This window comes from Oreochromis aureus, linkage group 3 (assembly GCF_013358895.1).
Source record: "Oreochromis aureus strain Israel breed Guangdong linkage group 3, ZZ_aureus, whole genome shotgun sequence".
Taxonomy (NCBI): domain Eukaryota; kingdom Metazoa; phylum Chordata; class Actinopteri; order Cichliformes; family Cichlidae; genus Oreochromis; species Oreochromis aureus.
In genome coordinates, this window is record NC_052944.1 from 21,121,103 (window position 1) to 21,135,964 (window position 14,862).

Below are 14,862 nucleotides of genomic sequence, written 5' to 3' on the forward strand. Positions count from 1 at the left end.
TGCTCAAAGTTAAAAGGGGGCACATAGAACCATGAGAACAACAGCCCACATTAATCAAGAATCTAATATGGAATTGCATCATATATCACTGTCATTAGGTGGCAACACATTCTCACTCCTAACTCGTCAAATGTGCGACGCATGGTCAGGCTCCCTCTGCTTCACTTATCGACGCGCCGGGTACCCCCCTCGCGTCGAGAATTGACGTGCAGGGTCCTCTTATTGAATTCTATAGAGCTCCCTAAACGTTGTTTTTCTGACGACAAGAGATTGCCGCGGCAAAGCCTGTTGTCCGTATATTTATATATTTCCGAAATCACATTGTAGTGACGTATACGGAACACGATAAATTATATAATGTAAACAACTACCTGAGAAACAGCAGATACAGCAGAAAAATTAAATACAGGCTATTACTTTTGTATCGTTTATTGCATTGATGGAGGGAGTGATGTATGCTGGGTAATGGCACAGCTAGCGACCAGGTGACTTGATTCACCCGCTTTGGATGTTATCAGTCCATCAGGCGTTATTAGCAGAAATCAGTCCCATAGATATGGGCCATCTCCACCTGCTAGATTGTTCAGAAGGTTGTTCTCATCCATCCAGATGGAGGATCACTAACAGGAGCGTGGGAAGACTCCAGAATCCACTCTGGCTGGAATCCGGTGGATACAGCAGTATTTACAGGTAAGGCCATTTAAACGGACAGCATTTATAAAATGACTATTAAAAGTCAGCGAGTGTCAATAATGTTAATGTGGTTATGTTAGTAATACAACGAGTGCTAATATAACAGCTTTAAGATGCATTTGACGAATATTAGCTTCTGGTATGGACTAATGAAGTTACTAGTTAATAAAGTTTCCGGTAAAGTGATTAATCGCAGCCACAGATTGACAGTAAATATCCCGATTAGCTTCAATGCATCTCTAATAAATATGTGCATGTTTCAGTGCTTCGTTTAAACTGTATGATACTTATACTGACCCAGGGTCAGTGTAAAATACAATCCTAGCTGTGTGAACAAAGTCAGGCTCCATTAATCCTGCATGACAAAGCTCAGGATGCAGGTTATTATTACTCTTTCCTGCTGGCACACCTGAGAGTCAGCTAGAAACTTACAGTAACGTGGACATCATGCAAAGACTGCAAGACTCTGTAATACTGTAAATGATCAGTGACTCAGGTTAACACTAAACTTTAAACAGTACCTCTGTGTCTCTGTGTGTGTGCTGAACATCTAGAATCAGGACTAAGTCAGGCTGCATCAGCTGAATCTGCTTTTTGTAAATATCAGTATGTTTTATTCAGGTGTGGGGAAAATACATAAGCCCGCAGTGAAGCAATGTGCCAGATTATTCTGTGGCCAAAGGTATCGTACTTAAATCGGACTACTGAACCAGCCACATCAGCCTTTTGTGAGGTCTGTTTAAAGTAGACTAAAAATTAAGTACAGGTTCCTGAGAGGTGGACTGTGAGCACAGAAACACATGTTCATACATACAGCTGTAGCAAGCTTACAGTAATTTTAAATAGATTTGTTACTCTGATGTCTGTCTCTCCGTTAGTCCTCTGACAGACTGGTCACCTGTCAAGGTGTGCTCCACTTATGACTACTGGGACAGGCTCTAGCCCCCCACCCTCCCACTGTGAACCTGAATTGAATATTCAGAAGAAAATGAATGGATAGACTGACATTTGTTTAAATAGTTCTAGAAATCTGAGCTGTTGGTGTGTCCTTGGATTTTGTGGTAATAACATTAGAGCTAGCAATCTTTCTTACAGAATCTCTACTATGAGTCATGTTACCTAAGATTACTGCTATGTTTACCTGAAGGCCTGGACAAATGTGCTGTGTGAAGGATGTAAATCACATCAGATCTTAACTGTTTACAGTTAAACAACATATTCATATTTAATTGAAATATGAACAAATTATCTTTTGATTGCTGGTTCCAAGATGGTCTTTATGGAAATCCTGTTTGGCTTTTTATCATTTTAATTCTCTTTTCAGTTTGCCAGAACAGTTCTCCACAGTCACTGTCCATGTGGGTCAGTGGGACCAAGAAGTACTCTGACCAGCAACATCCAGCAAGACCCAGACAACGTTTTCTATCTCCCAGCTGGAGTTTTTTGTTTGTCTGTGACCGGAGAGTCAGATTTTTGTCGAGGCTGGAGGAACAGCCTCACACTTGCAGAGGTAAGTCAGTTTGCAGAGATCCCTCCCACCCTGGCTTTTATGTGCTAGATTTCTTATCTGAAACAGTAATATTTCAGTGACTGCTGCTTATACCACAGGTTAATACACGCTACTGATCCCTGATGGGAGAATCATCACCTCTGCCAACAAAGAAGCCTGGTGGATGATTGTTTACAGTCTGATGATGGGACATCATGCTCTGCATCTTCAAAGTTTGTCTGTTGATTATTATTCATACACAGTAATGTGAAGTATGCTCATATCTAGTATAACTGGACCAACCTGGTGTTCTTCATTTATGGAGGCTGTTTGAGTCTGAATGTTGGATGTTGTGTATCTCGTGTTCTCTGGGCTTTGTTGTCCTATATGATGATGCTCGTCTGCACTGCACAGAGGAAATCAACTGATATATATAGAACCACATGTTGTCCATAGTATGTGCTTTACATTTTACTGTGATTTACTGTGATATTTGTTGCCTGATGTTCAGCAGGAATGGAGAAATGGGATAAAAGGGAGATGTTTTTGCTGTTTTTTGTAATGACATGAGTAAATCCTCAATATTATTTATTTGCTTGGTTATTTTAGGAGTGTTTCTGAGTGAGGGAGAGAGGAGTCATCAACCAGCTTCAAAGAAAACATCCAGGTAAAGTGACGTGGATCAGTGGATAAACTTGTCTCGGCTTTCAAAGGAGATACTCTTAGATAGAGACTATCTGAGCCATCCTTAAATGATAGTGCTTTCAAATACACAAACATTTTCAAAGGACAAAAATTAATATCCAACTTTGACCGTAATACGAATAAAGTATTGCATGTGTGTTTTCAAACTGTTCATCAGATGGGCAGGATATCACTATTGGACTGTCTAACCTGCCAGAGCAGCATTGAGTGACCACCACACATGAGCATGTTCCTGCAACATTCAGCATCTGATCCTTCATCTGTGTGCTTCTGCTTTTGGTAAGTAGAGTTACCTAACTACAGTAATTCTAAACATATGCCATCCATTTCTAACGGCCTGGTTACTTCCTGTCAGTTATTTTAGGAACACTGTTTCTTCTTGTTCCCCTTAATGTTGAAGTGTCAAATGTCAAAAACGTTTCATTGTGACATCACCAAAGACAGCCCCGCCCACCTAAGGACCTCGCCGTGGTCATGATGATTATAATGATGACAGTAAGCGGAAATAAGACTGTAAAAATCCACGACCAGAATGTTTAGATGCTTTCTAATTATTAATGAATACTGAGAGCCTCTTTCTGTATTTTGTCTGTTTTGTTTGGGTTTTTTGGGGGGGGGGGGGGGTTTACCTCATTTGTTACTAACAAAGTTCACCAAACTCACACAGTTTACATTCTGTATGTGTTTTCATCTTTACCAGCCACCCTCTAACTGCAATTAAGAAAACAAACCTTAAAAATCGTTGTTTTTCTCTTTTGTAATTGATGATAATTCAGTGAAAATACTGCGCTGCTTCCCTTTGTTTCATCCCACATTGCTTTAAGTTTTTCAGTGTCCAGTTATTTTTTACTGCTGTTTGAATTCACTGTATGGACTGCTTGTCTTCCTGTTTGTAACCGCCGCCTGTTTTTGACTAAAGATTTGGATTTCTGACTTTAACACAGCCTCTGCGTGTCCTCCCTTTGTGTCCTCTTCCTGTGTGAATGTGTTACTTGTGTCACAGATTTATTTTATTAACAGCTTTCCCACAGTAAGTTGCATCAGCATTCATTCACAGCACATTTGAGAAAGATTCAGATTAATACAGCGATATTAAAGTCAGAATTATCCTGACAGTGTGCCACTGTAAAGTATCTCTCATGAGGTACATTTTAAAGCTCAGTATTTCAAAGCAGGAGTTATGAAGAATCATATTGGCATTAGGACTGTAACAATATGAGATTTTCATGTATTTACAAAGTCTAATTTTTCTAATCATGTTAGAAAATTTGAAAATATGCAATTAATAATTATGTTGGTTAAATTCATGCATAACTTTTAGTGTTTTTTGCATATTAATTATCCTGAAATACAGATGGTGGCCCGAGCCATCATGCACAGTGAGTCTGATCCTATGCTGTGAGAGTATGACAAGTATGTTTCTAGTCAGTTTGGAAGAAATAACATAACAATCTTAGTCTTTTTTTCTATTTTCTTTTTCTTTTATAATTGAAACTGTGATCAAAGTTACTTATGTTCACAGCATGTAATAATACTGACAGTCCAGGAAATTGTGGTTTGTTGAGCTAGGGTTAGGGTTAGCAATTCAGACATATGTAATCAATATTACGCTTGCTGGATATAACAAACACCTAGGAATTTGTTTTATAATTCGATTTTCATGAAATATTCATATTCAGTATCAGTCCTTTTATATTATAACCACGTATCCACCCAGGCTCATGGTGGGGCAGGGCTCTGTCCTGGGATGCTTGAGTGAGAGGTAATGTACACCTTGGACAGGTATCCAGTCTATCAAAGTTGTTTTAAACATTTAGTTCGAAAATATGAGTGGAAACAAAAATCCAACTAGGATTCTTGCAAATGAAGTCTGTCTTTGACTGTATTGTCCAGCTGATCCATCAAACCCCCAACAGGTAAACCTTATTCATGACATAACACGTAAAAAATGTAAAAAAAAAAAAAAAAAAAAAAAAAATGTAATGTAAAAAATTAAACAGCAACAGTCTAAATGTAAAGTGCATTCTAAACTCCTCTTCAATAAATTATATGAATGTGCAAAGAGTCATTCAGGACTGTAAAACGTGAACTACAGAACACAGAGTCTTCATCATTAAATCTCTGGTTGCTTCATTTTTCTATCCTATATCAGATACTTTAAAGGTTTTAGTAAAGTTGCATTGTCACGGTGAGGCAAAGTGTTTTATGTGTGTGTGTGTGTCATGAACGGCTATAAAAGGCCTTTAATTGAAGAACAAAGCGGGGTTTGAGTTCGAGTAACAGCAGACTGTCGCTACTTATAAATGGAAAGCAGCCTTCCTACGGCGGACAGCTAATAACAGGAATCGGACGCGCGGTCCACCTCAGTCCACAGCGAGCACCAGAGCAACAGCCTAGCATGACCTTAAAAACATATTCTGTCTTCATAACTATCAAAAACGTAAAATGATTTGCAAAGCGTGAAAGTGTTACAGCTGCAGAGAGCAATGGCGGTATCTTTGGAAGCTGTTTACATAGCTAATAATATACGATGTAACCATGGAGACAGAGTCAATCACGTGAGCTAGCGGTGCATGTTTACTACAGTGAATAAGTTGATTGGTTAAAGACATTACTTCAATATTGTTTTATATTTATGTATATTTGCCTTCTGTTGACCATCAGCTCAGGTTCACCATTACAGTTTCAGCCTACAAATGTACGCTGTCTAAATACGAACACATTCAGAACATAAAGTTGTTTACAAACATTCATGTCTCAGAAATAAGCACAGCTGTTCATGTTTGTCATATAGTTTTATTTGCAAAAAATTATGAACTTCACATTGTGTATCTAATCAAAGAACATTTGATAAGTCTGAGTCATTCCTTTGCCCTTTGAGAGCTGGAAAAAATATATATCCTGACAATTACAGTTGAGCAAACTTCAGTGAAATCTTCAAATAGTACAGACAGGTAGAAATGGGATCAGATTAATCTGTGCTTAGTCAAAAGCGGATACCTCCTGTGTTCAGTCCATCATATTAAAAAAGAAACGAGAGCACGCTCCATGTGATTTTGCATCCACTTCCAAATTGTAGTCAAGCAGCCCAGTCTCATAAATAGGTAACAGAAATGTCTCTAATGTAGATGTTTACAGTGTAGTGTAAGCATTAAAAGATTATAAAGGAAACACTAAAATTTATGTCAAACTAATTTTATTAAAAAAATGAACAGGTGCTTTATAAATTTAAAAAGAAAGAATCTGAAACCAACACTTTTTTTGATCTAAGTGGTCTAAGTAGAAAACACAACTGAACAATGTTCAATAACAAACCGTAGCATGCACTAATATTACACATCTCACAACAATACATATTTCAAACTTTTTGATTGTTGTGGTGAACAGACATGTTGCTTTTTGAACCACATGCAGTGTGTGACCATGATCGGCACACTGCTCACTGAGACCATGAACACCACTTTGCTGAAGCATTCTTCTTTTTCTTCTTGCCATCAAATTAGAAGCAGAAAGAGCACAAGTTATTTTGATCTACTGAAAGGAAAAAGCGGAACATCTGAGCTAAAACCAGTCAGCTGAAATCATTAAGATAGAAACAATAATTCAATGCAGTGTCTCGGGTAGCTTAGCCTGTTACAAGTGTTGATACAAGCTCAGTACAATTAAACACACAGTGTCAGGAAACTCCAGTGTGGGAACTAGTGGCTTTAGGTTTGTAGTCATTTAACTTTCATCCATCCATTCATTTAATTCAGGAGGAAGAAATATCAGGTTGGTGCAGGCTGGTTAGATGCATTTGGTCCCATGCTGTTGTCAGAGTTTTACCCCTGATACTGCTGGATAAACAGAATCTCACTCAGGAACGAGGTCACACGGAGCTCAAGTTTTCACTTGCGAGAGGGAAGCAGTTGTCTCCAACCCACTTCCCCCTGCAGGCTGCACACATGAATATACATAGTCTCATTAACATGTGACATCTTAAACAGGTATATATGTGAACAAAGATTAACTGTCTGCGTGTGCTGGTGTGTTGTGCAAGCGTGGTTATACGATGTGAGTACAGCCCTCCCAGGATGCTGTTGCTATCCTTATCACACCAGGTGACTCCCTTCACTGAGTCCAGTTTGTTCTTCTCAAGGCTGCTCTTCCTCCCTATGTGCACGTACTCACATGCGTGGGTTACATAGGGAGCAAACAAAATCATTCTAGCTTTTGAATGTGTAGCTTTTAAAATGGCAACCTACAACACATACATTAACCCAAACACTGTCTTTAACTAAATGACTTGGTTCACTTTATGGCTGGGCTGTATGTGCGGTTATATCATGTTATTTGGGCAGGAGTACCTGTCCCCTGTTAGGCTTAGAAAGTTTCTCCATGAGTTTCTCCATAAGCAGAGCTTCTAGCTTTTCGAGCTTCTAGCACATCTGTGGCTGTGCAGGCTGATAGGTTTTTGGTTGCTCTTTTTACACCACACTGGTTGTGAGTGTGTAAATATCGCCACTACTTATTTTGGGCTGCAGTTAACTTGGGAGGAAGGTGTGGGTCTGCCATGACTAGATGAATAACAATTATCTGGGATACATAAATTTCATAATGCATGCAGATATCTCTATCAATTAAACCTGGCCTGAGGGCTGCCATTTTTTACATTCAGTTATTTCTCTTAGAAATGTTGGATCTAAATAATGAATGTGTTACAGTTCAACTGACCTTTGTCAGTGTAAATGGCTCATTGGGACATTAAATTAAATCCCATCACCTGATATCTAGTGTCAAACAATATCAAAGATGTAAAAGCTGTTTAGAGTCAGAATTTATAAAAACTATGATTGTAAATAAATTCAAACAAGTGAGCTTTTCTTTGTTGAATATCAATACTGTGACCTAGACTGTAAGCTTTACTTCAGCACAACCAAAAACTGAGTTGTAGAAGCCGTCACTCCAAATGTCTTTTGATACCTTTTCAGTCCACGGCCTAAAGCTCTTCTCCGACTTCTTCTGCCATCAGCTTTGTCTGCTGGTTTGAAGACAATAGACCACAAAAAAGATGATTTAGTCACTTTGTCTGTATCATGCAGCTCAAATGTGTCATGTAACAATGTTGAATAGCCGTCATTATCCCTCTCGTGTGTCAGTAGGATTGTACTGTACAGCATCTCATTTATATGTGAGGAATGCTTATGTAATACAATAACAGCCGTCTGGTCTTACATCGTTAAAATATAAAGGGCAGGAGATATTTTGATATTTTTTATATTTATATTATATTTTATAGCTGACAGATATTCCTAAATAGATAGAATTTACTAAATGGTTGATGAACATGAAAAATATGTCCATCATTACAAATGACCATGAGAGTCACTAGAATAAATTCAACTAGACACTCAAAAGACATCCTTAAATGTCCTTTAGGTGGCAGAACAAATGAACAAACAGTTAATCGCTTACTTGAGATGAAATCTGCTCAGCTACTTTGGTCATTTTGATGTTCTCATCCTGTGGACAACAACGTACATGGATGCAAGTTTATTGTTAACTTTTGTAAGGTTTATTTACTGAATATATCCAGCTCCAGCTCCACTGTGATCCTGAACTGGATAAGCACTTAAGAAAATGTGTGAATAAATGGACATACATCAGTTTACTATATTTATCCAAACAGACTGGACCAATAATGCTTCACTGAATTAGAGACTTTAACAGTCTCTTCTATGTAAGAATGTCTCGTGCTGATAGACCTGCAAACTTGACAACAAAGGTTTTTCAGACTACATGTAGCTTTCCTCTATGTCAGCTAACACATTTACATTTATGTCAAACTTATTTCTGCTTTCCCATTTTTATCAATATTACTCACATTTTGATTAGATACCTTGAGTTTGTAAATGATCAGATTACATAATTGGAATACAATGTATCCAATTCAGGGTCGCAGGAGGATGAAGCCTATCTCAGCTGATACAGGACAAAGACAGGCTGTCAGTTTATCGCAGGGCTAACACAATACGTGTGACAGAAAATGCACTTAAATGTCTGATATTTTTAATAATAATCATAATTATGATTATTATTTAGAATATTATTTAAAGGTTTCTTTATAAATATAATTAAATTTTTTTTAGACCCGTAGAATATAAACGTGAGCTGTTTCAGATTCTGAGCTCTGACCTCAGTGACCAGACTGTGTCCTCACTGCAGCTCCTTCTTGGAAGGACTTCTGCTTCTTTTCTTCCCCAGTGTTGACCGCTTGCCCTTAATATCACGTACTGTACCTGAGGAACAAAACAGGACAAACACTTGCCTTGATTTAAGAAAGTACACTCATACAGAGGTAATCCATGGAAACACACTAGTTCACCCTTTGGGAGAAATCAGGTCCTGTGAAACATTTCTGTAAATGAACATCGTGTGGAGAATGAATGAAATAAGTTCTTCAGGTGACTCAGCAGTCCCACACTGACAAATGAAACTTCTGAGGAAGAAGAAACTGGATTTTTTGATTTCCACTCCAGTTCTGGTTTAAACTATTAAGGATTAAACGACAGTGCTCATGTTTGCTTTTCTGAAATCTGTGTTAAACAACAACAAACATAAATTAGTAACAAAAATACAGTGGAGCAGAGGCAGTAGAGGCTTTACACACCACCATCAGTCATAATGCTAAATTTGCATCTCCAAATGTTTCTGAGCCGTCTTCAACCTGTTTTTAACAGAGAAAAGTCCCACACTCAATGCAGCCTGTCTCCATCCTGATTCTAGATGTTCAGCACACACACACAGAGACACAGAGGTACTGTTTAAAGTTTAGGGTTAACCTGACTCACTGATCATTTACAGCAGGGGTCGGCAACCCTGGGCACGCGTGGCACAGCTGGCACGCGAAGGGTTAACTGATGGCATGACCATACCTGGACTGGCCGTCGGCATTTGCCCGGTGGGTCGATGGTGATTTTTCGTTTTTATGGGCCGATGTTTTTTCTTGGGGGGGGGGTTGTAACGGTAAACAATGAAAGGTGGTGGAATGTGTAAAAATAACTCCGTTAGGCACGAAACGTAGTGAATTAATTTGAAAAGGTGCATTAAAAGGTGAAAAGGTGAATTTTTGCAGGTGAATTTTTTGCAGGTGAATTTTTGCAGGTGAATTTTTTGCAGGTGAATTTTTGCAGGTGAATATTTTTTGCAGGGAAATTTGGAGGATAAAAATTCAGTGTTATAAATTCAATGTCTAAAAATAGTTGGATTCTGATGATACTGTACTGCGTCTGTCTTTTACAGAGGATGCCCAGTCAGAGTCACTGTAAGCAATTAGATCTAGATCCTCACTGCTTTTCTTAAAGATGAGTTCAAAGTCATTTGTGCCTTTTAGGTATCTGAGGACTTGTTTTGCCGTTACTAAGTCCTCTCTCGTGGGTTGAGCTAGTGTTTGAGATAGTCTGCTAACAACCCAGCTTATATCTGGTCTCGTACACGTCATGGCATATATCAGACTGCCCACTATTTCTCTGTACTCTCTTGAGTTAACTGTCTCATTTGCATCACTTCCTCCACATGTAGTAGTGTCCGTTTTTAGTTCACACGGTGTGGATCTGGGTTTGCATTCTGACATCCCAAAGCGTTCCAACATTCTTTGAATGTATCTCTTCTGATTCATCCTGATTTCAGCCTCTTTTTGTATAAACTGGATACCAAGAAAACTGGATATTTTCCCCAGGTCTTTCATGTTAAACTTTGACCTCATTGTTTCTTTGAATGTGTTTAACAAGTTATTATTGCTAGCCGCAATGATCAAGTCATCTACCCAGATGATAACCAGTAGAGTTTCATGGTCAATGTCTTTCCTGTATACACAGTGATCAGAAAGGTTTCTTTCAAAGTCATTTTGTTCAAGGTAGTCATTCAAGAGTTTGTACCAGTTTCTCCCTGATTGTTTTAACCCGTAAAGGGATTTCTTTAATTTGTACACCAAATTTTCTCCTGACTCTGTTTGCTCAAAACCTTCTGGTTGGTCCATGTATATTTCTTCCTCAATGGGAGAATGCAAATATGCAGTTTTAACATCCATTTGGTGGATAATAAGATCATTCTGGACTGATATTTGCATTAGGGTTCGCACAAATGTCATGTTTGCTGTTGGTGCAAATGTCTCTTGGTAGTCTATTCCTTGTGTTTGGTTGTAACCTTTTGCTACAAACCTGGCTTTGAATATTTGTCCTTGTTCATTTTCTTTGAGGGCGTAGACCCATTTTCCTCCAATGGTATTTCTACCAGTAGGTAAAGTAGTCAGTTCGAATGTGTCATTCTCTTTCAGAGAGTTGATTTCTTCTGCCATTGCCTGTTTCCACCTTGGTGCCTCTGGTGACATCAGTGCCTCTTTATAGGTTTGGGGGATTCCACAGGTTGCTCTGTAACAATAATCAACACTTACAGAAGTTACATTAGCTAACTCTTTGCAGTTAGATGTGTAATCCTCTAAATATTTAGGAGGCTTCCTTTCTCTGTTAGGATAGCGTTCAGTTTGGTTTTGCTCATCACCCTCATTTCTTTCTGTGTCAAGGTTTGGTTCATTTGTGTTGGTTTCCTCTTCTCTAGGAGGTCTGTTCTCTGCTGCATTTCATTTTGTTGTTCTGTACTTTCTTTTGAAGGCACTACATGCTCATAAGTCTGAATTTCTGTGTCATATTCATCAGTCTGTGTTTGTTGTTCAACAGTGTTCTTCTTGATAAATCTCACGAGTCTGTGTTTTGACACTTTTCCTGTGTGGGGGTAATAAACCAGGTATGCTGGGCTATTTTTACTATAACCCACAAATATTCCTTTTTCACATCTGGGATCAAGTTTCTTGTGATCATGTATGTATGCATAACAGTCTGACCCAAATATCCACAGTTTTGAGAGATCTGGTCTTTTCCCTGTTAACATCTGATATGGTGTACTTTTAGTCCTGTTACTGTAGCATCTGTTGCGGGTGTGTGCTGCATTTTGAATGGCATAAGGCCATAATTCTTTTGGCAGCCCCTTTTCTAGTAAAAGACACCTCCCCATTTCAAAGAGAGTTGCCTCTCAGCTGTGCCATTCTGATGAGGAGAATATGGCGCAGATGTCTCATGCTTTATACCCTTTTGCCTTAAAAGAGACTGGAAGGAACTGCTTGTGAATTCGGTGAATTTCCCTTCTGTGCACACATTACAATCTAACATGCCACTGCCTGTGATTTTCATGCCCTCTACAACATCAGGTAGCTTTAACACATCGCTAACATTACAATGTCCTAAAATTTCGTGCCATGTTTTCACATCACAAGTCAGATTAACAGTGTCACAGGATATCATGTCATTGAATGATGTTTCATTGTTTACCGTTTTCAAATAGTAGAGTCTGTTGTATTCTTCAATGGAGAAGACTGTCCCATCTTTGTTCACTAGTTCATTCTGTCCCTTCTTGAAGACCACCTGTGCTCCATAGGTTGTAGCTGCCTTCACTGAAAATATGCTCTGAGGGTAGGATGGGATGAACAGAGCATCTCTCAGTGTGATGGTGGTACAGTGTCCTTGTACGTCCCGTAGAGAGACGTTGGCATCTCCCCTCTTGAGTGCGACGTTATTTGTCCTGGATCCATCAGCAAGCTCCATGTAGTGTTTCTCTGGATCAAAAGTCTCATCAAACTTTATGAACTTGTTCTTCTCTGTAATGATGTGTGAAGTAGCACCACAGTCCACCATTAGTCCTTCTCTTATTATGTCAGTAGGCAGAAGTCTTTGACTAACTTTAAATACAAAAGTCTGCTCTTCTTTCTTGTCCTCTTGTTTTCCTACAGTTAGTTTTGCATCATCTCTGTACTTGGTTTTTCTTCTACATGTCTCATCACTGTGTGTCGAGCTTCTATGGTAGCTACACCACTTAGGTGTTCCCTTTTGGCGACAATCTTTTACAAAATGTCCTCGGTTTCCGCATCCATGACAGGTGATGGAGGTTAAATCAACCTTCATCACATTATCTGTTTTTACTTTGTTGTCGAATTTCTCGGTTTCCTCATAACTTCGTAGGTTGCTTTTGAACTGTGTGAATGTTAAATCTTCACTGCTTTGAGTTGTGTGAATAGCAAATGGCTTGTAAGCTTCAGGAAGCCCCTTTAAAATCATAGCGATAATAAGTCCATCACTGATGACTTCTTTTGCATTTCTTAGGGAGGTCACTGCTTTTTCAGCTCGGATAATATAATCTGTCACTGTCTCATCTGGTTTCTTCTGTAAAGACGTCAGCTCTGTGTACAGTGCGATGATTCTGGGCTTGCCTTTACTATCGTAGTGGTCACGTAGTATTTTTAAAGCTTTTCTTCCGTCGTCAGTCGCATCTCTCATTACCAGTGAAAGGCTTTTATCATCAAGAAACTGAATCAGTTCAGCGTAGCATTCAGCATTCTTCTCTGCATCTGGGTTAGTGGCTGATAATATAGTGTCCTTTAGACCAATGATCCGCATGTGGCCGAGAAACTTTGCCTCCCAGAGTTCGTAACTGTTTTCGTCTCCGTTGAACACTAACCTCTGCCATCTTCCTCCTGTTGTGTCACGCCTGGGCCCATAACCTGTTGAGCTCGAAGAGTTTTCTTCTTCTTCGGCCATGTTCTCTTAATAATGCACACACTTGGTTGATTGATTACTTTTCCCGTTTCTTTTATTGTCCGCAACACAGGAGGGAAAAACATACATCCATTTTTGGCAGTTCGCGCTTCACAACAACAAGGAACAGGAAGTGAAGTCCTCTATGATCACCAAAATAAAATCATTTCCAAAATAAAATGACAATCAGAAAACGTCTTTTACAACACAAGATAAATTAATATATTTACTCATGAGAACACAAATCTAACACGTTTACACCCTAACTTTAAGCTAGCACTATAAAGACGGTAAAACGCGTAATAATATCGTTAAATGCATCTTAAAGCTGTTATATTAGCACTCGTTGTATTACTAACATAACCACATTAACATTATTGACACTCGCTGACTTTTAATAGTCATTCTATAAATGCTGTCACCGTTTCTGGTCGGTGACAACTCGTATTTCGACTCTCCTTTTTCTTTTTAGCAATAAATCTTTTCTAGCCGTAAGGGAGACAGGAGGCCGACGCACGCCCTCGGCCAAAGCCGTTTTTTCTCGCCTCCGCGGTTGAGCAGTTTAAGCGTAAGGACTAGCAAAGGTGCCCTGCGCCATATATAGGGGACGGCTCTCTGGAAAGTCTTAAGTCAGCAGACAACCGTAGCGGGTTTCGCACGGCACTGGGACGGTGAGGGAGAGTGAGAGGCGGCCAAAGCAACCTCCTCTTTCAGCCTACCTCCCTGGTGGGTCTGACTTGAGTCGAGGACCACCGACTTTCACCTCCGCAGTCGCCGTTCTTTCGCACTGAGCGAAAATGCCGCGGCTTGCTTAGCTCCGCAGTATGAACTGGTCTGTGAACGAGTTTTGGCTCTCACAGGTCTGCCACATTGTGTAGCACGGAATGGAGGATGTTAATATTTTCTTGACATCCACCACTCCGCGAGCTAAAACAGGAAGTCAAAATGGCAAGCGGGTAGACGGAGACTCGAACCACCGACTTCCACCTAAGTAGTACCGCTTCTAACACACTGCGCGACTCTACGGCGGCTTTCTTTCATGCGCGACATAAGGTTTAACATGTTTGTGTAATGACCTTTGAATAGGTGTGTAACTTCACTCGTACGCATGCAGTCACACACATATTTAAACATTCATACAAAGGATAGCGTTTAGTTTAAGTCTTGTTTGGGAACATGAGTCGATGCCAAGCTTTTGTCTTGCTTCTTCTTCTTTTTCTGTTATTTATCCTGATGATTCCTTTTAGAAATATCTGACTCTGTAGCTGCTGAATATTGTGCTTTGTTGACCGGCTTCCTGATCACATCTGGTCAAAGCTAAAATTAAAAAGAAACACAATCAACTACAACGCT

At 39.4% G+C, this 14,862-nt stretch overlaps 1 protein-coding gene and 1 long non-coding RNA gene across 9 annotated transcripts; one reads left to right on the plus strand and one right to left on the minus strand.

Annotated features, from left to right (window-relative positions):
• Positions 1 to 642: 642 nt before the first annotated feature.
• LOC120436135 lies at positions 643 to 3,476 on the plus strand. The gene is made up of 5 exons (XR_005610173.1): positions 643 to 690; positions 2,018 to 2,203; positions 2,302 to 2,415; positions 2,792 to 2,849; positions 3,045 to 3,476. It is a non-coding gene; the product is annotated as an uncharacterized LOC120436135 (long non-coding RNA).
• A 2,187-nt stretch (positions 3,477 to 5,663) lies between these two features.
• LOC116325082 lies at positions 5,664 to 14,379 on the minus strand. 8 transcript variants are annotated; one of them, XR_005612287.1, is made up of 5 exons: positions 12,250 to 14,379; positions 9,062 to 9,165; positions 8,342 to 8,389; positions 7,850 to 7,904; positions 5,664 to 6,720 (listed from the first exon to the last, which is right to left on the minus strand). XR_005612287.1 is itself a non-coding variant. In XM_039609587.1 (4 exons), exons 1-3 carry the CDS (start codon positions 13,510 to 13,512, stop codon positions 8,371 to 8,373), a joined length of 1,386 nt encoding a protein of 461 aa, XP_039465521.1. In that variant the 5' UTR covers positions 13,513 to 14,379; the 3' UTR covers positions 5,664 to 7,904; positions 8,342 to 8,370. The 8 variants fall into 8 exon arrangements, 2 of the variants coding, with proteins under 2 accessions (XP_039465521.1, XP_039465520.1); XR_005612286.1 differs by having other exon boundaries at positions 5,664 to 6,723; XR_005612285.1 differs by having other exon boundaries at positions 7,850 to 7,907; positions 12,250 to 14,378.
• Positions 14,380 to 14,862: the final 483 nt, after the last annotated feature.

Bases quoted from the DNA above. Each gene is read 5' to 3' on its own strand.
- LOC116325082 (XM_039609587.1), bottom strand. From the start codon at position 13,512: ATGGCCGAAGAAGAAGAAAACTCTTCGAGCTCAACAGGTTATGGGCCC. The intron at 9,166-12,249 runs GTAAACAATGAA...TTTGTTCCTCAG, and splicing joins GACTCTACTATTTGAAAACG to GTACAGTACGTGATATTAAG.